Consider the following 26,426-nt stretch of genomic DNA (forward strand, 5'->3'; position numbering starts at 1 on the left):
AGAGTGTGGCTGTAAGCACTTGTTAGCCCCCTTTACGTGATTAAACCCAAAAAACATTTTCTTAAAAAAGGCAGCCATGGTGTCATGTTCTTATAAGCCCAGCACTACAGAGAAAGAAACAAGCAGATCACCAGAGTTCATTGACTGGTCAGCCATGAGAAACCCTGTCTCAAAAATAATGGTGGACAGCACCTGAGAGACAATATCTGAAGCTGTCCTTTGGACACATACTTGTACTTGCACACATGAGCACTCACACACGAACTCACAATTTCCCAGGTTTTCACTTAATATAGAGAAACTCAAAGCCACAGTCCCACCCAGACCCTGGATACCACATAAAAAGCAGTCTCAGATAATTTATTCCAAATTTTAATATAAACAAGTAATTAGCCTGTATTGTACATGCAGAACAATTTCAGTCCCTCCCCTCCCCTCACAAAAAAGGTGTATTCTGTACATGATGCTACCTGACTGGTAGGAAAACATCACTGTGTTTTGGGTGGGTTTTTGTGTTTCTGAGTTTTCTACAGCACTGTGGCACATTTGATCCCACACTGCTGACATTCAGGGTGTAGCCACCCAGGCACATAAAGGGACAAGGAGCAGCAACTTTGATACAAAGGATAAGGACCAAACAAGTCATTCCTGGACATGTGCATGGACACACACACACACACACACACACACACACACACACACACACATTTGAAGGCCCTTCCTTCTCAAATGATAACAAGAATCCCAGGTCCATGATCTAGGTTTTAACAAGCTTTTTTGTTTTTGTTTCTTTCAGTGTCCCACATACAGATAAAAATTTGACCAGAGACTGATTCTGGACCTTGACTGTTATGCTCACCAATCTCCATCTCTTGAGGGTCACCTGAGGATAAATATGCCTTCAGTCATGACCTCTGAAAAGACCATCATATTTTGTGTAGCTTAAACAGCAAGTGATAATCTGTTATTTCTATTCCCCAACCTTATATCTTGAGTAAATTCATATTCTGAAGAACATTCTGGAAGTTTATCTAAAATGGCTCTACCCTATATGTGTGCCATTTACAAAAAACTCAGCATTTTTCTTTTCCCATGTCCAACAACACCATAATTTTTGAAGAGGCTATGTTCTCAAGAATTCACCAACTAGCATCCAGAACACATCGACCAATCATGAAACAGGAAAATCATTGCTACAATGACACCCACTCATTTACCAAGATTGCCAGTATAAACCAGACTTGCACAGCTATGGTGGACTTCAAATAAATTTACAGTCCTTAACCCAATAATCACTCTGCATGGTAGACTGTCTGTCCTGGCAAGGCAATAAAGGTGACCTGTGCTTTTGTTGGTGTCCCAACAGCCACAGAAACAGATATGCAGCTCTTCCTGCCAATCTCCACATTCTCCCAAATTGTGCTTAGCCTAAATCCAGGAAACCATTAATGTTCTTCCCTTCCCATTTGCTTCAAATGAGAGGGAAGCATCCGGAAGGCTCCAAGAGCATGAACATTTCCTGGTGTGTGATTACTGTCATTGAACAAGACAGAAAACATGTCTGCTCTTATCCTGGAAGAAATGACTGTGTGGTTTTCACCATGATCATAAAAAGGGTTTTAAAATAATGAGACATCTTCCAAAACACACAACAAAAAGCATCAATGAACCCGGTTTTGTTGGTTTTTTCTCTCTCATTCATCACTACAAACTCTTCTGATAGCCATGATACTCTAGGTCCTAAGGTTCTTTTCTTAGAAAGTTAACATCTTTTGAAGCCAAAATTAGTCTAGTGACCCTATGGCTACTTGTCTTCTCCCCAGTAACTGTAGATATCAAGATGGAATTGGCGAACTGTTTTTGATAGGGTCATGACAAGTTGGTACACATCTCCAGAGAAGATGGAGAAGAGTGAATTAGCAAGGACAGTGCCTTAAAGTGAAACAAGAATGATGAAGCTTGAAAACACAGGCCATGTTGGCCCTGCCTTGACTTCCAGAATTCTCAAAATTGCACAAGGCCATACAGTGTCAGCTTGAGGTCAACCAAATCCCAGCAAAGGGCTTCTACTTCATTTTTTAAATTATGTTCAAGAGAATGATGGGTTTTAGATTAGCATTTCCTCCAAATGCCTTCATACTATTTGTGTAGAAGATGACCACAAACACCCAAAGCCTCATAGGTCTGAAAAGCATAAGGAGAAAGAATGGTCAGAGAACCCGGAGTGCCTTTGCATTCATGTCTGGGGGATTTCATGTGACAGCTGTGGGTGCTGGTCCACAGTCTCATTACTTGTCACCAAAAGACCTTAGGTGAGGGGCCTCACAGAAAGGCTAAATCAGGATAGACTGAAGCACGGCTTGTGTGTGAGGAGTGTGCATCAACAAACAGGTTTTATAAGGAGGTTAGACTCAGAGGAATATCAGTGAAGAATCGGGGTTCACAGGAAGGCTCTAACTTCACCCCAACTCCCTCCCTCCCTTAAAATCGCTCCTAGTCCCTGGCATTCAGAAATCAACCTGTATACAGCTCCCCAACTCAGAGCGCAATCCAGCCAGAATTCCAAAGCCGAGATGTCTGTTACTGAACCTCATCCTAACAAGACACTGAGGTAGACTGTGCTGAGAGAAATAAAAACAAGACCCACACTCACCTGTTTTTATTTTTCCTTGATAAAAAAATTACATGCACACCATTTTTTTACAAAAGTGATTTTCAAGAGTGATTTTATATATTAAAATAAATACTTTCCCCAGTAATATAAGAAAACCTTTTGAATTAGAAAAATGTGGAAATTCCTGCTAGTGTAGCATCTGACCACTACAAATTGGCTGTGAAGAGGAAAAATAAACAACAAATATCAGATCTACATGTCTCCCGTTGATGCACAGACCCTCTATTTACAAAGTGATTTGGGTGAAAATGACTGTGACTCTTGCTTCTTGTACCAAGCATTGAGTTCCCTGGTAACAATTTTACAGATGTCATTTTTCTAATATAAATTCGACAGCAACTGGCAATCAGAATTTATGCCTACTTGGGTTTTCAACCAAGAATTAAGAGGGTTTTGAGGTGAGCATTGTGTCTTCATCTCACATTCCCCCAGAGGAGAAGAAACGCCTCAAATATTTGTGGGGAAATGCACTCAGGGAAGAATGTGTGGGAGGATTGTGAGCCCCGATCCATGAGTTCACCATGATTGTTTCTTTTATTTGAGCAGCTGTGGGTTCACAACCTTTCACGAGTTCTTCGCAGTGGGAAGAAAAGTCGGATGTTATCTCCTCCAGACTGTAGTCTCTAGGGACTGCAACATAAGCACCTGAGAAATAGACTCAGGCACCACACCTGCCCGAGATGAGGCCCCTGGGCACCAAGAGCAGCTCTGGGGTTTAGTGTGGAGACTAGCCAATGCCCCAGGGGTGGAGGAGACCAACAGCCACCCCAAGGGTGCATCTCCTTATATATTGCTTAGTGTTCTCAAAGTCCATCTGTGTCGTTGGTCTTTGGAATGAGTTTGCCGTGGTTATACAATGACTGAGCAACATGTAGGCCTCGAAGAGGTGAGGTACACAAGCAGAGAAAAACCCAAAGATGAACACAGGTGTTCTGGAAGGCCAGTTCAGCTCCAGGTAACCACCAGTGTATCCAAGCAAGAAACATTCAGTCCATCTTGCTAGCAGAACCAGTCAAAAATCCAGTTTCTGATATATTCCACAAGACCGCACCGCGTCCTGAAGGGCTAGCAGCTAATGTGGTGTGATTCCCAGAAAAAATGTGTGCTTCAAAGACCAAACACAGAGGCCACTCCTGCATTGTCCTGCCTACCCACACAGGCAGGTGTACCCATTCCTTCCCCTGCCCCCAAGGAAATAATAAATTATTAGGCTCATGCCAGAGATTTCATAAGCATTACATATGATACAAATATATTCTAAAAATTGTCATCTGACTTCTTTCCACTTCCATGGTGTGTGTGTGTGTGTGTGTGTGTGTGTGCTGTGTGTCTGTGTGTCTGTGTGTCTGTGTGTCTGTGTGTCTGTGTGTCCTTTGCTTTGTTTGGTCTTCCAAACAGTCTTAATGAATCCAAACCAAACAGTCCTCCTTCAGTTTTTGGGAAACATTGCCAAAGAGAGGGAAAGAAGACACCTGAGCAAAACTTCTGAGGAGACTGTGAAGCATTTGAGGAGAATGAGTTAATGAGCAGGAAGGACAAGGTGAGGTCGCCCACTCCAAGCTGCAGGAGCTTCACGAGTCAATTCCCCAAGCAAGAGTCCAGATACTATTTTACACACACACACAACCCCCACCCCACCCTGTGATCTCTAGCCTGGACACAACACACACACAAACACACACAGGTGTGCGCAAGAGCCCACAATTAGGACTGCACACCCTTTCCCAAAATAAAATAAGAAAGCAGCAGCTATTGGTCAATTTGAGGAACTGATTTTGTGAATGAGAAAAAAAAAAGAACTAAAATAAAATGAAATTCTTCTCTCAGATTAATGAAATCTTCTCAAGCCCAACCCTGCAAAGCTTGGGCCCTGCAGGTTGGATTTTTCTTTTTTTCTGTCTGTCTCTCCTTTGCTTTCTGACTCGTGCCCCATAAATAAAGTCTGTCTTTGACAACTAGCTGTAACTCACATACTAGCAAGAAAACAGGCGCATTCTTTCAGTCTATGAGGAAAACAACAACAACAACAAAATCCTGGGTTGAAACCGTGGATGAGAGGGGGCGTGGCCGCGGAAAGTCCAACCCCTCTAGGTTCACAGTTAGCCCTCCACAGGCTTGCGGGGGTTGGCAATCACGCGTGTGTATACTTAGGTCAAAAGACAAACAGAAACGCGTATGAACTATCTCTGAGCTCAGTTTCACATCTGGATGGAGTCCTGATAATCCTGAGTTTCCTGGAGGCGGTCAAACTAGAGAAGAGCTCTAAAAAAGAAAGAATCCTTCCCTGAGCAGGCGCTGTTAGGAAGGGTTGGACCTGGGCAAGGTGAGGACGCGCCCATTCTTCTTGCCCCCATTCATGTGGGTGTACGGGATGTGCTCGTCATAGGTCCGTTTAATGCTCAGAGAGGACCCTCCTTCCCGGCCCCCAGCGTCTTCCCTGTAACAGTGAGAGGACCCATCCAAGGGGACATTCTCCATGTCCTCGAACTCCATCTCTAGCTCCTCGCTCTCAGGAGCCTTGTTCTCTTCGCTGTAGAAGAAGGAAACTTCTGGAAAGCTCGGGTGGAGGTCATCCTTGAGCAAGTTGACAATTTCCAGGAAGGTTGGCCTCATCTTGGGGTTGAAGTGCCAGCACATGCGCATCAGGTCCGTGCTGTAGGGACAGAAACCAGCGTGGTTGAGACTCGATGTACAGCTAAGTAGCTCCCTCCTACCCCCGCCCCATTACCCTTCCAGGTTGTAAGAGCCGGGGCCTTGGCTGTGGCTGCACATAGATAGGCAAGGCAAGGCTGAACTACAATTCTAGTGGAGCTGGAAGACAGTTTTGAAAAGCAAGCTGGCAAAACCTGGTGGTGCAGGCCTGTGGTCCCAGCTACTTGGGAGACTACGGTAAGATGACTGACTATAAATTCAAGGCCTGACAGGTTAGACTTTCAGACCAACCTGGGCAACTTAGTGAGGCCAGGGCTTCTAAATCAAAATACAAGGAGGCACAGTGCTCAGTGAAGGAAGAGGGAAGGCAGAGGAAAAGAGAAGGGGGAATGGGAAGGAGAGGGGAGGGAGGGCAGGGGAGGGAAGGGAAGGGAACGGAACGGAATGGAAGGGAAGGGAACGGAAGGGAAGAGGTGGGGGAGAGAAGGAGAAAATAAAATCATGAAGCTGTCAACTGAGATCCCCAACTGATGAAAGTTGGGATTAGGTTGGGCTGTGAGCATGGCCATGGGGGTCGTCTTGATTGTCCATTGATGTTGGAGGACCTGGCTCCTTGTGGACAGCACTACACCCAGGGCAGGAGCTCCCAAACTTCACGAGAGTGTGGAAAGCAAGCTGAGAACACTGATATATGGGATGAACACAGATAGCCAGCTTCTCATATGTCAAAAGAAAATTTCAGGAGGAGACTTAGCCATAGAACCAGCCTGTTGGGCTAAGCAGTATTTGCAGGACTGAGGAACACCAGTGCATAAGATCATATAGAGTCGTATCCTTGTCCTTACAAGTTCCTCAAGAGCCCCAGGCTTCTACTTTACTCAGCCCAAAGCACTCTGAGTAGGAGCAAAGCTGCTTGCATTTTCATTTTGACCTCCTTTCTCCCATGTAACTTGCCCTAGAGCAAATTTCAGACCTTGAATCAAATCTGGCCCCCTGCATGTGTTTATAAAGTTTTATTGTCACGGGGTATTATGCTGCTTCTTAGATGCCCACCAATACTGAGCTGTTGATGCATCAGTATTTTGAGGTAGTGCTCTGGGGAAGTGATTGGATCAGGAGGATACTAAGCTAGTTAATGGTTGAAACCATCAATGGAGTATGAGAACTCTTAAGAGGAAGGGCCTTGTTGGAGGAATTAGGTCACTGGAGGAATGTATGTCTGGGGGTATATTTTACCTGCAGCCTCCATCCTGCTCTCTTCCTACCCCTTGATCTTCTGCCCCACCAGAGCTCTAAGCAGTTGAGTGAGCATGGATTGAGATGGAAACTGTGAACCACACTAAGTCTTTCTTCCTTTAAGCTGAACTTCTCGGGTATTTCCTAGCAATGACAGCTAACACACACTCAGTCCCATCCATGCATGTATGCAATACCTATGACCGCATTCAAGCTACAACTGCACAGGGCCAACATGCTGCCAGTATTTATCATACAGCCTTTAGGGAAAGGTTATGAACCTCTGCCCTGGGGCTTTGTTTCTTTTCCAGGTGCTATAATGACAAAATGCCCCACTAAAAGAAACCTGGGGAGAGGGTTAATTTTAGCTTCCAATTCCAGGCTGTAGTCAGTCCACCAGGGTGGGTAAGTGAAGGCAGTAAGAGCTTAACCCAGCTAGTTCCATCACACGCACTGTCAGGAGCAGACAGTAAATGAACGTGTGCATCCTTGCTCAGCTTGCTGTCTTTGCTTTGTATAGTTCAGGTCCTAAGAAATGGTGCCAACTCCAGTGGGATGGGAGGCGACATCAACCAACATAATCAAGACAATCCCCCACAGACTTGCCCACAGGTCTATGTTACCCAGACAACCTGTCAGTGATATACTTCTCCACCAGTGACAATGTGGTGTGCTTAGGAAAGGGCCTTGATGAGGCAATGATCAGAGAACTTTGACTTTGAAGAGAAAACTAGAAATACAAGACAAATGCAAGCATGTACATGAAGACACAGACACAAACACAAATATGGTTATACTTATTTGATATGCAAGGTTGGGAGATGGCTTGGTAAGTAAAGTGTTTTGCCCCTCAAGCCTGAGTTAGGTCCTCAGAGCCTACATAAAACATGGACACATTTACAGTCCCCGCTGTAGGGAGGTGGAGGTATGAGGAACCTGAATCAGTGAAACACCTATGAAAGGCTCTGTCTCAGGGGATGATGCCTAAGGTGGTCCTCTGTGCTCCACACATAAATATACAAGTGCATTAAAAAACTCAGGGGCTAAAGACATGGATGGCTATGTGGTTAGGAGCACTTGCTCCTCTTGAAGATGACCCAGGTTTAGCTCCCAGCACCCATGTATTGGTTCACAACCAACTGTAACTCTGGGTCCAGGGGATATAACAACCTCTTCTGGGGCTCTTGGGCACTAGGCATGTAAGTTATGCACATACACACATACAGGAAAACACTCATATACCTAAGATTAAAAATTTATGTAAATGTATACATGTAGAATGCATGACACATGTAGAGGCACAAATGTATGCAAACATAAGCAGATATGTAGGCATGTAAATATGTAAGTGTGCGTCCAAAATGCAATATGCAAACACAAGCCTATATGTAAAGGCAGGCTATACAAACATACATGTGGGCATAATGCATGCAAACCCAACCCATACTTATATACCTGGGACAAAGAGACACAAATATATATATAAAGTGCAAAGCCTTTTGAATGAACTCATCACAGTCTCCACCTCTTCTCTATACTTACAGTCTCTCAGGACAATTATCAGGTGGATCCAGATAGCCTCCATCCATGACAAATTTCAACACCTGTTCATTAGACAGGCCTTGGTAAGGTTGCTCAGCCAGGCTGGTGATTTCCCAAAGGACCACGCCAAAGGACCTGCCAATGACAATTGAGAAAAGTTAGCAAAGGAGCCAATGAAACTCACACATGCCATCTCTCTCAAACACATTCATCCAGACCTCTTTTGTCTTACTAGAACTTGGTTGGCCAATTAATGAAACAACTGACAGATTGAAGCAATAGCTCAGTTGCCAAAGTGCTTTCCACAAAAGCATGACTCTCAAAAGCCTGGATGCTCAGACCAGATCAGCAAGGTATCTCAGTGTGCACAGGCTCCTGCTGCCAAGCCTAATAACCCAAGTTAGATCCCAAGGACCCATATGGTGGGAAGAGAGAACTGAGTGCCATAAGTTGTCCTTTGACCTCCACACATGTGCTGTGGCATGTTCCCGCCATCAGACACACTCACACCCCTATCTATGTGCGAGTGGGTGTGTTTTGTTTAAAGCACAGCTAGCTGGGGAGATGACCCAGTGGCTCATGTGCTCAACCTACAAGTCTGAGGATAGAAGTTCAAATCTCCAGTTGGGCACAGTAACCTAGCTGTAATTCCAGCCTCAGAAGGTAGAAACAAGAGATCCCTAGAGCAAACTGGCTAGCAAGAGCAGCCGCTGCATCTTGACTAGCTCTGGGTTTGATTGAGAGACCCTGCCTCAGTAAATAAAATGAAAGAGCAGTCAAAGATAACATCCAATATCAGCCTCAGACCTCTTCAGGCATGAGCACACACGTGAATGCACACTTGGTATGCACACACAGGCAAACAATCATACACACACACACACACACACACACACACACACACACACAAATGGGGGGGTGGGGGGAAGCTGGGGAATGGTGGTGAGCACTTGTAATCCCAGCACAGGGGAGACAGAGTCAGGAGGATCCTGAGATCTCTGACCACCAAACCTAGCCAACTTAGCAAATTGCAGGCCAATGAGAGACATTGTCTTAAAAAACCAGGCATGGCACCTGAGAAGGAACTCTGCCAGGCTGCCATCTGCCTTCCACATGGACACATGTGGACGCACTGTCGTGGGATATGTGTACACTGTGTGAAGACACAGTGCTGTGATTGGTGTGATAAAGAGCTGAACAGCCAATAGCTAGGCAGGAGGCATAGGCAGGATTTCTGGGGAGAGAAAGGAGGAGGAGGAGGAATCAAGAGGCAGGAGACAGGGAGAGAAAACAGGAGGTGCAAGATGGAAGAGAGGCAATGCCACATGATAGCATGTAGATTAATATAAGGGGGCTAATTTAAGTTATAAGAGCTAGGTAGGAACAAGACTAAGCTATAGGCTGAGCTCTCTGCATGAGTATTTGGCAGCTGGCTAGCGGGACAAAGAAAAACTCCTTACAGTACACAAATGTGCGCGCACACACACACACACACACTGATTTACTTTATAATACAAAAATAAATTCTTCTAAAACCATTCTCAATCAATACATAAGGGTAGACAGGTAAAAGAACCAGAAAGAACCATGTTCATGTCAGCATGTGAAGGGCAGGCTTCCCTCTACCTCCTCCTGCTGAGCACATTAGTAGGACTCCTGCAGGAGTTCAAAGCCAGTACAGACATTCACCCATGCATGCATGACTCACCACATATCAGAAGAAGCGGTAAACACTCCATCCTTCAGGGACTCAGGTGACATCCACCGCACGGGCAGCAGGCCCTTGCCCCCTTTCCGATAGTAATCTGTCTCGTAGATATCCCTTGTCATTCCAAAGTCTGACAACAAACAGTACACATGTTTTTTCAGTTCATCAATCTAGCATCTCGAGTGCTCCACCCCTCACAGCACCACTAGAGGGGGTAGGCAAATTCACCAAGAGAGAATAATGGGGCTGTACCTGAGGCTGTGGAAGGAGAACAGGACTACCATGTAAAGAAAGGGGAAAAGAGGTCCCAAGTGATAAAGAACCAACAGTCTGGCCTGAAACTCTCATCAACTCACTTTTCACACCTACTCCTTCCCCAGTATCCCAGAACTTTCCCCTTTTTCCTGCTGCTTCCCTAACTCAGCTACTCGCCCAAAATCCAAAGTTGAGGGTCTCCTTTTGACCCTGCCTTTGGCTCACACCCCTAAACAGTGGGTAACCAAGCCTTTCTGCCTCTACATCTCTGTCTAAGCATCTCACTTCTACTGCCTTTGCCCATCCAGGCTCACCCCCAGCTCTCTGCTGTGCATCCTCCCACTACACAGGGTAGTCATGTGGATAGAATCACACCCCTTGCCGTTCCCGTTGCTTTTGTCTCTTTGCTTTTTGAGCAGTCTCACATATTCCAGGATAGCCTTGGACTTGCCATGTCACTGAGAATGACACTAAGCAAGATCTTCCTGCCTCTACCTCCCCCAAGTGTCGGGATACGTGCATCACCACACCAGGGTTTGGGGGGGGCTTTGTTGTAAATGTAACAGGTCTTCAGGATCATAAATACAGAATCATGTCCCATCTTCCTTCATATAGTCCATGTAGGATAACGTCTTTGGGTCACATGCCTGCATGACTCCCATTCTTATGTAGAAGAATATCTCTTGGAATCACACATAGGTTCACCTCCCTACTAGCTCCCATAATTAATGTTTAGGGGAGGGATCTTATGAGATCTTCATGAGACCTTGCCTCTTCCCGATTCTCACAGGTTTTGTAGAGAGGCAAGTCCTGTGCGTTAGGAGGCTCTTTCATGCCTGCTTCTTGGCTTTCAGCTCAGCATCACATCTCATTGTCCTGGGCCCTCCTGTCCTATCCACACAGCCCAGCCAGACATCTAGGCACTGGGCATCTGTTCCTGCTCTCTCCTTCTTCTGCATTCTCTGGCTCAACCTTGAGTCTTGTACTGGAAAGTGATAACTGTCGCCTCCACACAGGCTGGAGTCACCTGAGAGGAAAGCTTCTATTAAAGAATCACCTAGACCAGACTGGCCTCTGGGCATGTCTATAGGGGACAATCTTGATTGTTAATTGATACAGAAGGGCCCAGCCCACTGTGGGCAGAACCATTTCCTTGGCAGACCCTCCTGAGCTATATGTGAAAGCCAGAGAAGCATGAGCCAAAGCAAACCACCAAGCAGCACTCTCCCGTGGTTTCTGCTTCAAGTTCTTGCCCTGACACCTTCAGCGATGGACAACAAGTGAAACAAACTCCTTCCTCCCCAAATTGCTTTACTTATTTATTTATCTACTTACTTACAATAGAAATAAGACAGGAAACTACAATAGAAATGCAGACTTCTGGGGTAGGAAAGTGCCCAGAAGTGGGTAAGAGTACTTTTGAGGTAAGCATGAGGATCTGAGTTCTGAACCTCAGAACCTGCCATTCTACCCACACCCTATAACTAGCACACACACACACACACACACACACACACACACACACACACACACAGTCACTAAAGGATTCCAAGACACACCTCCAATTTTGACGGTAAAATCGTGAGCAACCATGCAGTTTCGAGCTGCCAGGTCCCGATGCACAAACTTCTTGGCATTCAAGTATGCCATGCCATCAGCAATTTCTGCTGTCATCTGAATCATTTCTTGCAAGGTAGGGGGAGGACGGCCTGGGTTATTCTAAAGTCAAAACATGGGTTGCAATTAGCTCTCTGCTGCCATCTAAATCATGTCTTGCAGGTGAGAGAATAGCCAGGGTTGCAAAGTCAAAATATGCACTTAGAGAAGTTGGTACACTTTAGAGCAGGTGCCCTGCTAGAGACCTAGGGGCAGCTCACCTCAGCATCCGGTCGCAGAGAACGGAGGTGACTCTTCAAGTCTCCATGAGCCATCAATTCCATCACTACCAGTGTTGGTTGGCCCTTGGACACCACCCCAAGGAGGCGGACCTGCAGAGGAAACATGGAGGTGATTCAAAGAGGGTCCAGGTATTATTTCAGATCACCATGGACTCTCTGTCTGGTGCCCACAGCACACAGGTCACCCCGTGTCTGGATGAAGCATGGCCAGCACTGATATAGAGAAACAAACAGACCCACTCATGTATATGGGCATCCCAAGCAAATCTCACCTATTTGATGTTCCTCCATGTATGAACCATGTTCTTACCTCCAGATCTTTGCAGTTTCTGCTCTCCCTGACCTGTCCCCTCTCGTGTATACATGGTTCAGTCTCACATCCTTTAAGATTTTGCTCAAATACACTCCGCAATCCTTTTCCTCTTTCTTTTTCCAATGTCTCCTAGCATTTTCCCCCTAACATGCCATTCACACATCTAGCTGGGGAGAAGTCTTCCTTGTAGTAGAATATCTAAGAGGGAGATCAGGAACCTGCTTCAACATCAGTAAGAGCAGGGCATGTAGGAGCTAATACACAGCAATTTCTTCTGAATTGAAGCATTCCATCCTGGAAGGGAGCTTAAAACTGAGGAAGTAAACAATTGACAAGTCTAAGAAAGTTCCTAAAATTTGTAAGATTCACAAGACCACCACCACCCCTTTCCAAGGTTATATTAATAGTGAAAGCTCTAGAAAGAATAGATTCTCTATCACTCTAGATACCTGCAAATTGCGCAGAGAGCTCTGAGATTCCCATTTTCATGAGTTATAACTTATGACAGGGTGGGCTTTTTGGAGCTGCAGCTACCTATGCATTTGGTCCATGCTCCTATAAGTACACCCACACTCTTGAAAGTTACAATAGACTCATTGGTTCACCAAGTAAAGTTCTAAGGGAATCCTTTCTTTGGTTTGTCACGTATACCCTATCACAGGTGAATAATTTTTTTTCACTTCTCCGTAGTAGAAGTCATACAAAAAGGGGTCCCTAAATATGCCTGATAGGAATAAAAGAACACAAGGCTCAACAAGAAATAAAGAGCCCACACTGGGAACAGAAAGGCAGGGAAGGTTTACTTTTGGCTTCAGGGAGAAGCAAGAATGGGGGCAGGTACAAAGGGGGATGGTCTTCCATAAGGTTAAGGGTTAAAGAGAAGCAAAGAAGTGGAAAGAAATGTAATAATATAAAAATTGATGGGAAAGTCTGAAAAGCAAAGGAAGATTCTAGAAAGTGACAGAATAGTTATAGAGTTTGATTCCAGGTAAGTTGGGAAAGATAAGGCAGAGAAGGGAGATGTCACCTCCTACCTCTTTAGGATGGATGGCTTAACAGGATGGAGGGTGAGCATCAGTCTACACCCAGTTTCCTGGGTAGCTCTAGGGAGTGGAGGCAAGTTAACAAGGAGCATGAAAGGAAACCTCTGTCCCATCCCAGCCAGACTCACCACATGATGGCAGGTGAATCCCTTCATGACTGATGCCTCGTTGAGGAACTCGATCCGTTCTCGGAGACTGGCTGACTCATTGACAGTCTTCACCGCAACTCGGGTCTCTGCCTCGCCCTTGATGATATCCTTGGCATTGCCCTCATACACCATACCAAAGGATCCCTGCCCCAGCTCTCGTAGGAGGGTGATCTTCTCTCGAGGCACCTCCCACTCATCCGGCACGTACACAGAAGAAGGAAACACTACTTTTCACTTATCTACACAGCATTCTCAGCCAACCTCTTAAGGGCCCCCAGACACCTCCCACCATAACTTTTTTCTTGAGCTACATACAAATATTCACTCATCCTGTGACTCAACACTTCTACTGAGCATTGGATATACAACCCAGAACAGGACAAGCTCTCGCAACCATCAAGGAGATGGCAGAAGCTATGGAATGAGGGACAGCTAGTCCAGGATCCTGCTTAGGAAGCACTAAGACGGTCCTGAATGCCCATCTTTCCTGCCTTGACTCCGGACCCTGCTATCGGATAATGCCTCTTCCTGTGATGGTTAATACTTTGAATTCCATAGAATCTAGACTCACCTAGGAGGCAAGCCTTGCAAATGTCTATGGAGGAAGCTTTTAGATTAAGTTACTGAAGTATAAATATCCACCCCAAATGTGACAGATCATCCTATAGGCTGGAATTCTGAACCGAATAAAAAAGGCAAAGGGAGCTGAGCAACAGCACTTGCCACGCTCTGCTTCCTTGATGGTGGCGCGAGCTTGTCCTCTTCCGGGTTGTATACCCAAAGTAACCAGTTGCCAAGACGTCTGCTCCATAAAGAACTGCACCCTCAAACTGTGAGCCACAATGAGCCCTTAAGTTGCCTTTGTCAAGTCTTCTATAACAGTACTGACTAAAAATAATTTAGAAACTTGCCATTGAAGATATTTGATCAAGTGCCAATGGAATGGTGTGTAAGTTAAAATAGACTGGGGAAAATGTGTCTACAATGCTTAGCAATCCTTCCTAGATTCTTAGCAATCCTTCCTGGTAGATTCTCTGTCCCCACTCCCCGGACTCCTTCAGGGCCTTCTAATCCTCCTCAGTCCATAGGACTCAGCAAGAAGATGCCCTGTAGCCCACCATTAGGAACCCACAGAGCATGCTAGGGAAGGGCACAAGGCAAGAGACCACACAGAGGGAGAGATTTAGGCAGCTGTAGCTATGGCTAAACCTTGGGACCACCCAGCCTGCTAAACAACACACAAGTGAGTGGGTCTATCCAAGGTAATAACCTACAGACCCAATACATTCATATCTTGAAAGTCAAATTTTGATTGTATTACCTGAGGAACTTCAAAGAAAACGTGCCATATTACGAAAGTCTTGAGAAATAGGCATGCCATCCCTCTAGAGGTCACTCACTGTCCTTAGGGACAGTTAGGAGTCACCAAATTCCCACCATCAGCATCAGTTCAAATTCAGCTACCACCAAGAGCAAGTGTCTCCCTAGACTCACCCAGGCCCTACCTGCCCCATCCTATCTTCACTTCTTTACTGTGTGTGTGTGTGTGTGTGTGCGTGTGTGTGTGCGCGTATTTGTGTGGGGGCATGCATTTATGTGCAAGGACACATATGTGCTCATGCACATGAAAGTCAGAGGCTGACATCAGGTATCTTCCTTGATCACCCTCTACCTTCTTTTTTGAGGTATGACCTCTCACTGAACCAAGAGCTCACAGACTTGCTACTGAGCCCCATTTCTCTGCGTTCCCAGTACAGAAATGACAGGTACATATCACAGCACCCAGACATTTACACAGACACTATAGGTCATACTCAGTCCTTAGGTGTGGGCAGTAAAATTTGACCCACTGAGTTATCTCCCAATGTTATTATCTCTCCTTCTCTTCCCTTAGTATTCTATCATGGCTTCTAATTCCTACCTTCTCAGCAAGGATGACAAATTTTGTGATGGGTTTCTGGCACTGACTTTGACACACTCCTATGGCTGTGGCACGAGACTTTTAGTCTCACATTCCAGCCTGAAGGTCCCAAGAGAGTGATATCAACCCATTCAAGCAGGTCCAGATAACAGACCTAACATCACAGAGCAGCAGAGTCTCTGCAGCAAGGGCACATAGGCAAGTTCAGCACTCGAGGGGGCTTCTCCCATTCTCCCATTCTCTCTGAAATGGTTTCTCCTCCTCTCTGTGATGCTAACCAACCCTCAGATCTGACTTAACAGTGTGGCATAGGATACTCAGGGCAGGGTTCAGCTTCCCACAAAAAAGGGGAGTGGTACTCACCATCACTGGCACTGAGGTACTCAGGGTTTGAAGATGCATACAACGGTCCCATTGGTCCATCTGGCTGCCTAGAGGAGGAAAAGACAGACATACTAGTCTGAGCATGCCATGGCATTCTGGATGCTAAAAATAGGCAAACAATACATATCATGAATGGATTTGTTGTTCTACATTTTGTCTGATTTAGAGAAAATGAGAGACAAAAGTGTTAATTAGTGTCCAGGTAAACCTTACTGTCAACCTAACAATGCCTAGAGTCACCTAAGAGGAGATGCCTCAATTGAGGAAGTGTCTAGATCATGTTGTCTGTGGACATGTCTAAGAGGGTATGTTTTGTTAAATAATAATGCAGGAGGGCCAGCCTGCTGCAGATGACATCACCCCTCGGCAGGTGGTCTTGGGCTGTATGAGAAAGCAAGCTGACCAGGAGTCAGTGAACAGCAAGCAAACCTTCCTCCATGGGTTCTGCTTCAGGTGCCTGCCCTGACTGTGACCTGAAAGTGTAAACTAAAAGAAACCCTTCTTCCCCAGGTTGCTTTTGGTAAGATCATGTCATCAGAACAACAGAAAGGAGCCTAGAACAATAAAGCACACTGAATTAAAAAAAAAGTCAGTTCTGCAATGATGACATGATAAATGACACAAAAAAACTGTTCTGCCCCTGATTTGACAAAGGTAGTGCTTGTAGTTTTCAAATATGTATGTTTCACTTCATTTTTGTCTGACTCTTTAATGTAAGGGGAAATGAAGCTAATGTAGATGGGGTGGTGCACATCTGTAAACCTAGCATTTGGAGGCTGAGACAGGAAGATCACAAGTTCAAGGCCAACCTTGGTTATTCAGCAACACCCTACCTGAGAAAGAAAGAGCAAAGATAGAACTGGACATCATCGGGTTAAGCAAAATAATCTAGACTCGGGAAGACAAAGATAGCTATAAATTACATAACAGTAGATAGGGCGCTAGGAGGAGCGAGGAAGAGGTTCACAGGGAGGAGAGTGCCAGAACAAGAGGATAGCAGGAGATAAAGACAAAATGGTACATGATTTCTTTCATATATATGTAAACTATACATATGAATATGTGTGTGTGTCATATATATGTGACATGCAAACAGAAAGGGACTAGAGGAGGAGGAAGGAGCAAGGGAGGGCATATGTAAGGAAATATAGTGATGTATACATATAATAACATCATAATGAAACCCATTATTCTGTAAGCTATCTAAAACAGTAAAACAAAAAACCAACCAACCAATGTTTATACTCCATTGTGACGTGAGTATGACAGGATCAAACATGAAATGTATGAGCACTCAGACCTCCTTGGAGCTGTTTTGGAAAGTTTAGAACTTTTAGGAGGTGGAGCTGTGATGAGGAAGCGTGCCACTGAGGACAGGCTTAGAAGTTTGCCAACCCAGGCCCACTCTCTGTTCTCTCTCTGTTTGCTGGGCTCAATGAATTCCGAACGACTGGGGTCGTACTCTATACCCAGGTCATGTTTGAATTATACTTCCTCATCAGTTATGACCCTAGATTGGCTGCAGATACTAAGCTCTGGGTAAAAATATGTCAATGGAAGCATGCAAGGAAAATCAAAGAACTAGAGGGGATTTGTAATCAAGAGTATATTATAGTATTACACAGTAAACTCACTACCATGAGTTGCACGTAGCACAGCTATATGAGTCAAACTTAAAAGAAACTTAACTCTGTCTAATTCAGTATTTATGTTGTTCATTTGTTTGTTTGTTTTATCTCCAAGAGAGTTAGTTGCCAGCATACAATCTTGCTTACCTCTTTCTCAGGAAGAGATAAATACTTCCAATCACAACACTGAAGAGGAAGACAAAGATGAGCGGCCCGATGATAATTTTGGCAATATTTGATGGGACATCTACTGCAACAGAAGAAGAAGGTACGTGTTTAGCATCAAAATACATTGAAAGCAAAAATTACCCCATTAAACACTGGCTGTTGTTATCTCAGCACCTGGTGTTGTGGTGGGGACTGCAGCAGGGCTATAAAGCAAATTCCTAGGCTATTTCCAAGCAAGACATGGCATTACATACATGAACCCACAGCATGTGGGAGCCAAGGCAACTGATGGCTGCTAGGAGAGGAAGAGTCGGTTTTCTTTCAGGACATGGCCGATGAGGAGCTACTCTATTTCAGTAGATGGCCCTACACCTGATGTACACAGTGGCAACACTAAGAGGACTCAGTGTTTTTGTTCATTTATTTGTTTGTTATAAAAAGCACATGCAGTTGAAAGGACAAAGTAGTGGAAGGTGACTCACTCAATAGAAAGCTTGCATTGTAAACATGAGGACCTGAGTGACAGCCCCAGAGAAAACCATGTGAAAAGCCCAGGCATGGTGCTATATACGTTATTCAAAGTCCTAGGGAGGCAGACCCAGGCAGACCCCTGGGGCTTGCTGGTCAATGCAGGTCCTTGATTGGCTGAGCCATCTCCCAGCTCGTGTGCCAAGTCTTGGCTATTGCTTCATCATGACCTCTGTCACAAGTTCTGTCCTGAGAAATCCCACTTTGAGCTTCCTTTGTTTTCCTGCACTTGCTGGCCCCTAGCCCATAGGATATATTTGTAAATATAGGTGGATGAATGAAACTTGGGAAATGAAAGTAGTCTAGTTACAAGCCTTGTGTCCCTGCCTCCTCTCTTCTTCTTTAAGAGAAGGAAGGCTAGAATCAAGACAAGGCATTCTGAAAAACTATAAAAATGAAAAGTTTTAAGTTTTTAGAATTTTAAATTTTAGACAGATATACAATGTATCTTAATCAGACACCCCATGATTTATGACTTTAAAGTATATACTTTATTGCTAATGTCAGTGTGTGTGTGTGTGTGTGTGTGTGTGTACAGATTTATGTATACTACTGGCCTATGGAGGCCAAGAGGTCTATATCAAGTGTCTTCCTCTATTATGTTCCTTTTTTTTTGGTTTGTTTGTTGTTTCTTTTGTTTGTTTTGGGGAGACAAGATCTTAGTGTGTGGCCCTTAGTCTGAAATTCACTATGTAGACCAGGCTAGCCTGGAACTCTGCCTGTCTGAGTCATTTCTTCTATTTCTTTCCTTTTTAAGACTGTAATATGATTACATCACTTCTCAGCCCCCTTTCCCCTCTTCAAACCCTCCAATATACCCCTCCTTGCTCTTCTCTTTCTTTTTTGAGGCACGTAGGGCTGGTTATATTACAGTTTCTGGTAGACCCAAAGTTAAAGCACCATTGATCCTTCCCTTGGGGTCATTCTCTAAAATGTTCTACCATTCCTACAGCACCAAACACAGCTCTAGCCACTTGAGGTTGTCATGGAGACTTACAATAATCGGTCACATAAAAATAGGTGGGTTCTGTCCAGGAGCCATTGCCTGCCAGGGAGGTAGCCCGGACTCGAACACTGTAGTTTCCTGGGGAGAGCCCTCGAAGCCTGCAGCCCCGCTCCAGGGCAAAATGCTTCCGGGAGACACAGAGGTGCAGCTCCTGGAAGAAAAAAGAAGATGGTTAGTTGAGTTTTGCACATCTGGGTACATCCCTGCTTGGTGGGGGACATCATAGTTAGGATCCCACTCAGGTGAAGCAGAGAGAGTTAAAAGGAAGACAAGAGTCTGACCTGTCAGGGGCTTTGAGAATTCATTTAGTTCTTTCAGTTTTTATTTGTGGACAGGGTGGGGTTGCTGCTTTTACTTTCTTAAGACAGGGTTTTGTGTAACTCAGGTTGGTCTCCAACTCACAGGTGATTTGGAGGCCAGTTCTCTGCTACCTAGTCCCCAGTCCCTCACTGGGAGATTCTCCTCAGCAAATGCTCTACCCTGAGACATACCCCAGCTCCTTACTGTAGTTGAAAAGCAATAACAGAGCTGTCATTCAGGTGGCAAAGACCTTGTCTAACATGCCATGATGCCCTGGGTACCCCCCCAGTCCCACATAACCACACTGGAATCCATGCCTAACCACCTGCATAGAAAGACAGAGGCCAGAGTGCAGAAGTTCAAGGCCATCCTCACCCACATTAGCAACATAAAGAAATTTGAGGCTAGCCTTGTCTCAAAACAGAAGAAAACTAATACTAAGAGTTGGCATTCCACTGAAGATCTATTATGATAGGTCATAAACAAATTGTGGGCGATCAAAAGAAAACAAAACCAAGCACTGGTGGCACATGCCTTTAATCCCAGCACTCAGGAGGCAGAGGCATGTGGATCTCTGTGAGTTCGAGACAGGCTCCAAAGCAATACAGGAAACCCTGTCTTGAAAAAAAACAAAAAACCAAACCAAACCAAAAAAAAAATTGGGAGCACACAACCCTGATGAGCATGCAGCCAGAGTTTCAGAAACCCAGGGATCATTAGGAGTGAGGCCAGGCTCACCAGACCCAAAATTCCAAAACTTTCCAAACAGTTCCATCACTCACCTATCAAGCAAGAACCAGGCTGGGTAGGGAAGAGAAAGAAAAGGTAAGAACCCCTGTGCTCATCATGTGACATTAGCAAGGAGAAAACTAACGAGCTGGGCTAGATAGCACAATGTGAGTGGAAAACTCAGTCCTAAAGTTCTTCCCAAGTGAATGAGTCATCAAGCAGAAAATGACAGAAAAACAACTACAGGAGCCCAGGACGGCTGCTGACGGTACAAGGGGAGAACCATCTCAAAGGCTAGGTAATTACCACAGATACCTCCATGGGCAGAGCAAGAATGCAACGAGAAGATCTCCATGAACACACTACACAGAGACATACACATGCATAGAGACACACAACAAACACACACAGGTACATACTATATGCACAGAGTTACAGACGCACTACACATCATATACATACATGCAGAACACACACACACACACACAAAAAATGAGCTGGGAAATTTAACTTCATGTTCTGAGTCACTGTTAAAATACCACCTTTGGGTGCCAAAAAAAGATGCAGTGGCAGGAGGAAAGGGTCCTCAGAGGACTCCTATCTGTTTATGAGGATTTATTATACTTTACTAGAACTTTCAAAGTTCCATGAAGTCAGTTCTGCTATATTAAGGGCACATACATAGATAAACTTGGCCCACCACCTGTTTTTATAAGTTTTACGGGCACACAATGACATTTACATAGGGTTCATGCTGCCTTCAGGGTACAATGGCAAAGTATGTCTAAAACAAATTATTGTCAATCCTGAAATTATATTCTCTGCCTATGTAGTTATTGTGAATTCTAATTACAAAGGCTATAGGGAGAGAGACAAGACACCATGAGGCAAAAGAACTTATGAATATAGTCACTGTATATATAAAACATATGGGAATATGTTAGCATGTTTGCAAATCTATAAACCTTGCTGAATTCTATCGAACTCCAGAGCCCAGCATGTCCAGTCCCCAGAGAAATCGCTCACTTAGTAAAGTGCTTGCCTCACAAACATGAGTGTCCAGTGGAGACCTGCAGCACCCTGGGAAAGGGAGTGTTCAACTCTCAGTGGCCCCTCTGGCAGCGTAGAGGCAACTGTAACCTCACTGAGTGTCAGCTCACAGTGGGCCCTTGGGAAGCTTAGATATGACTTCACAGTCTCTACTGGACTCTTACTATCTCTGCATGCTCACACCAAACCCTCCATGTCTGGTGTAGCAAGGAGGCAACATAAAAGTTTTAAGTGGCACATTCCCAGACTGACATGAATCCCTCTCTAAAGTGAGATGAGCCTCATCCTCTGATAAGGGACACAAATGTAAGCAGTGCATCAACCAGCCTGAAGGACACCGCTGAAAACCCACATGCAAATGATGAAAGACTGGGTCAGCAAGATGGCTCCCAAGAGAGCACCTGAAGCAAAGCCCAATGACCTGAGTTCAATCCTCAGGACCCACACAGTGGAAGGAGCAAGCCGACCCCCAAAAACTGTTCTCTGGTCTCCTTAAGCAGAGCAGGCTATGGCATGGCCACACACTTCCCTACGCCTTTATACACAGTAAATAAATGTAAGGTTTAAAAATTTTAAGTGATAAAAGATTCTAAATCAGACTTTCTGTCCACCTCCCTGGGAAGACGTTCATCAAAGCTGCAAACTCTAATAACACAGCATCTGATGTGGGAAGCATTGAGTACCTTGAGAAACTTAGAAAGTTCCTGCCCAGTATTGTGCAACTTCAGACAAATTAAAAAGTTCTAATCTGGAAGGAAATTCCTTGAGACTCAAAAAATTCTAAAAGGGAGCTCTGTAAGGATAAGGAAGTCAACAACTCACAAGACTCAGGAAGTCCCTGAAACTTCTGGGATTCACAAGGCCTCGCCTTCCCTAAGGTTATGTAGGCAGGACTGCTGAGGAGAGGAGACTTACTGGGAGAGCTGCCTGAAAAGTCCTGCAGAGAGAGCCAGGGTTCCATCTTTCATGAGTTATCATCCACACTGGGGGTGGGCTTTTGATGCATCTGCCCTTGAGTCATCCCCATGCCTATAAGTAAGCCCTCAGCCATACTATTTACTGTAAATAACTCCCAATAAAAAGTCATTGGCTCACAAAGTTAGATTTTGGCCATGTCCTTACTTTGATCTGTCATTGGTTCCTACTTGTTCACATCTCCCCCAGAACAGCACCATACAACATCAAGACCTGGAATCCTTACCTCATCACCATAGCGCCGGTAGCTCACTTCATACAGCACGATCAGACCATTGGGCTCCTTTGGCTCTTGCCACATTAAGTGTACAACATTGTTCTCAAAGATTTCATGGGTCACAGGGCCAACGATGTCATCTGCCTTAGCTATGAGAAGCAATTAAAGGTTCAGATATTAACTCTTGAATCAAATTCTATCCCTGCCCCCCAAAAGCTGAGAGACCTGGTTGGAGCTGGCTATGTAATTTTTCCAAGTCTTATTTTCTTCAATAGAAAATAATATAAAACTCATGGAGAAGATAACTCAGTCAATAAAACCCAAGTTCAGTACTCAGGGCCCACATAAAAGAGCTGGAACATAGTTTTCTGGTAATTCCAGTATTGAAAAGATAGAAGCAGGCAGATCCCTGGAACTCACTGATCAGCTAGCCAGACCTAATCAAGTACCAGGCCCAGGGGAGACCCTGTCTCAAAACAACAAAGTGCATGGCACCTGAAAATAGAAGTCCAAGGTTGATGTTTGGCTTCCACATACACAGACACACACATGAACACACACAGAGAAAAGATTGAGATATGGTGTGTAATGTTTAGTGTTGTCAATCTGACAGGATCTAGAATCACAAGAGGGATGGGAATCTGAGCTTGCCTGTGAGGGATTATCTTGATTGTGTTAAGTGAGCCGGAAAGACCCACTTCAGGTAGCACCATTCCCTGCTCAGGATCTAGACTGTATAAATGGAGAACGCTCTTCTCATCTTCTGACTGTGGATGTGATGGAACCAGTTGCCTCAACCTCTTTCTGCACTGACTCCCCAGCCACAGTAAAATGTACCTTGAACTGTGAGCTAAAATAAATCCTTTCTCCTTTAAGTTGCTTTGAGAGAGGAAAAGAACTATAGGAAAAGAAACTAAGGCATAACAGCAAGTCCCAGCTACTCAGGAATACCTTAAGCCCAGGAGATCAATGCCAACCTAGGTAACAAAGGAAGAGCTCCATCTTAAAGCAAGAACAATAAAAGAGAACACTTTTTAGAACACATCTACACTGTATCGTGGGGAGAGGGCTTATCTGTGATGGGTGGGTCTCTGACCTTGTCAAGTAGCCCAGAGGAAAGTAAGCCCACCTTCAGGCATGGTTCGGGCACTGACATAGGCAGCCACACTGCACCTCTCATCGGGTGAGTCTTGGTTGCAGGCTTGCAGCTCAATGCGGTAGCCAGTGAAGTGTCTCAGGCCAGAGATGACAAGTGACTCCTTGTTCACCACTTTCTCAAATGGCCTGTGCTCTTCCTGACTCGTGGGAACAACGGTGGAGGAGACGTTGGGAAAATCTGCAAGTGTGGGCATGGTGGCCGTCACATTCCCCACCTCTTCAAGGGATCTTCGTTTTCGGGATGGCCTGTAGGAAGAGAGCATGTGTGGAGGTCATGACATCACCATCTCAGAATAAAATGATACTGGAGAAAGCAATGCTTAATGAATTAAAAAGAAAGAGAGAAAGAGGTGAAGAGGACACAGACTGATTTCCACATAAGTGCCCTTGTCGGAGACATTGCCTATGAAGGAATACCCACACTATGAGTATTCTTGGCTCCAGGGCCACCCCCAAGATCTCCTCAATATGCTTAATTGAAGCTTTCCACTTTTCTGAGGAATGGGACATCAGGGGCAGAGTTACCAAGATTTGGAAAGGATGGAAGAGTGGGTTAGTGTCACAGGTACAACCTACAGTCCCACTAATCAGTTTGTGATGATTATGTGTGAATATGTGTGCCTATGTTGATATGTGTGCAGCTTCACAAGGAGGCCAGAGAACAACCTTGAGTGTTGTTCCTCAGGTGCTGTCCATCTTTGTTTTTCTTTAAAGCACGTGTCTCTCATTGACCTGAAACTCACTGAGCAGGCTAGGCTGACTGGCCACCAAGACCCACGGAACCACCGAGCTTTGCTCCCCCAAGACTGGGTTTACAAACATGAGTCTCCATGCTGGGCCTTTTTTTTTCTTTTATATCTGTTTTTATTTTTAAGTATTTGTATATGTGTAGAGGTATATGCACGCAAATGCAGATACCCTCAGGTCCCACAAGAGGTCATCAGATTCCCTAGAGCAGGAGTTACAGGCAGATGTGAGTCACTTGGTGTGGGTGCTGGAAATTGAACTCAGGTCCTCTGCAAGGGCAGTAAGCCATTTTTATCACTGAGCCCCAGCATATGCCCTTGTTGAAAAGTCATTGGTCTCAAAATATGATCTCTATGAGAACTTTTCAATTACAGCCAGTAATCTAAAAAATTGAGCCATCTTTCCAACCCCTGAAATTTTTTTAAAACTGAAGATCTATACCAACTTCGCTTTGAGCAAGTCTACAAATTGCATGTTGGATTCTTTAGCAAAAAAGGAAAAGGTTTTATTTTTATTTTATTTTGGTAATGCTGGGAATTAAACTTTACTTTTGTAGCACTGGGTAGTGAGTCTTTGTTTTATCTTTTTTATTGTATTTACTTTTGCCGTGCTGAATACTGAGCCCTTTGCTCTGTTGAATTAACTGTTTTGTGTTTGCAGTCCTGTGGGGTCAGCCAATCGCAACTTTTCATTCAATCTCATTTTTGCAGTGAGACAGACTGAACCTAATACTTACTATTTCATGCATTTATTTATTTTGTTTTTTGAGACAGGGTTTCTTTGTGCAGCCCTGGCTGTCCTAGAACTCCCTCTGTAGACCAGGCTGGCCTGGAACTCAGAGATCTGCCTGCCTCTGGCTTCCAAGTGCTAGGATTAAAGGTGTGCGCCACCACCATCTGATTAATTTTGCACCATCCCTGAACCCTCCTCAGATCCTCTGGAACTGGAGTTATGAATAGATGTGAGCTGCCATGTAGATGTTGTGAACTGAATTGTCCCTGCAAGATCAGCCAGTGCTGATCTTATCAATCAATTGGTGACAAGATGAGAAATCCAGCTCAGGGTGTGGGCCACAAAATACTAGACTTTCACTCACAACAGATTATATTCCAACTGGCCACTAGAGGTCAGGTCTAGCCAACAGATCGATAGACAGACAGACAGACAGACAGGCAGACACTGCCAGGAATTCTTGCCTAGTACTGTGAACTCAGTCACACCCTCACCTAGAGAAGACATTTGAGGGGGCGGGGGGACTAGTGTTGTCGAGCAGCCTTCTGTGTTTATTTTTAGACTCTCCATGGATTTGGGCTGCTCTCAGTCTTGGTGGATCAGCGATTAAAGCACTGAAGCTTCACTGTCTGAAGTGCTGACAGAAAGTGATGGCCTGCTGGGACATTGCATTAGCACCTCCCCAAGCCTCTGATGTAAAACCCAGCAAGAGTCAAGCGGTGGGGGACACTGTCCTCTGGGCATGACATGGCCATTGTGTTCACAAACCCACAGCAGCGTGGCTGCTAACACAAGACCAAGCCAGTTAAACTTCCGGGGAGGGAGCACCCCCATCTGAGGAACTATTGGCAGCTGTTGGCTGCTGGGGAAGGGGAGTCATTTTCCTTTGGGGTTGTGACCAGTGGCAGGTTACACATACATCAAAGAGAAGCCCCTCACCTGTTCACAAATGGACAGCACTGACTGGATTCGGTGGGTTAAAAAATCAATAAATGATACACATTTTATTAAATCCTTCAAAGCAGCCCCAACCTGACTCTGCTGTCTAACAATGTCTCGTTCCCCTGTCTGCCTGCAGTTGCTTCCCTTATTGGCCTCCCTAAGACTGAAGAGAAATGGCTCCTCAGCCTCCTGCTGAAATAAGGCAATACTACATTCCTTTAATCGGCCACCTTTTCGTCATATTGGGTTGTCTAGAGATCAGAGACATGCTCATTAGGAATGATTAGATTGGGGTTAGTAAGAAGTAGAATTCCTTACCACCGGAAGCTGAATATCAAACCTCTGGTGTGGTTCTGTGTACACACCGAGCTACTTGTAGACAGATATTTAGTGAGCATGGAGGGGAAATGACCCACTGGGGAGGGACCTGGGAAGTGCACCCTTGATAGCATGTTTTAGGAAGAGTGTGTT

General features: G+C 44.9%; 1 protein-coding gene across 1 annotated transcript in view; it reads right to left on the minus strand.

Moving 5' to 3' along the window:
• Window positions 1-356: 356 nt before the first annotated feature.
• Window positions 357-26,426, minus strand: part of Insr (insulin receptor) — a gene marked incomplete at its 5' end in the record, with an annotated part of 104,934 nt that continues 78,864 nt past the window's right edge. The window contains 11 exons of the mRNA XM_040736964.1: window positions 357-5,327; window positions 8,105-8,239; window positions 9,813-9,942; window positions 11,627-11,786; window positions 11,945-12,055; window positions 13,450-13,694; window positions 15,755-15,822; window positions 17,551-17,653; window positions 19,097-19,256; window positions 22,386-22,525; window positions 23,506-23,780. Coding sequence (XP_040592898.1) covers window positions 4,973-5,327; window positions 8,105-8,239; window positions 9,813-9,942; window positions 11,627-11,786; window positions 11,945-12,055; window positions 13,450-13,694; window positions 15,755-15,822; window positions 17,551-17,653; window positions 19,097-19,256; window positions 22,386-22,525; window positions 23,506-23,780 — 1,882 coding nt within the window. The remainder of the gene's footprint in view (window positions 5,328-8,104; window positions 8,240-9,812; window positions 9,943-11,626; window positions 11,787-11,944; window positions 12,056-13,449; window positions 13,695-15,754; window positions 15,823-17,550; window positions 17,654-19,096; window positions 19,257-22,385; window positions 22,526-23,505; window positions 23,781-26,426) is intronic.

The sequence above is a fragment of the Mesocricetus auratus genome, unplaced genomic scaffold (assembly GCF_017639785.1).
Source record: "Mesocricetus auratus isolate SY011 unplaced genomic scaffold, BCM_Maur_2.0 Super-Scaffold_100602, whole genome shotgun sequence".
In the NCBI taxonomy this organism is placed as follows: Eukaryota; Metazoa; Chordata; class Mammalia; order Rodentia; family Cricetidae; genus Mesocricetus; species Mesocricetus auratus.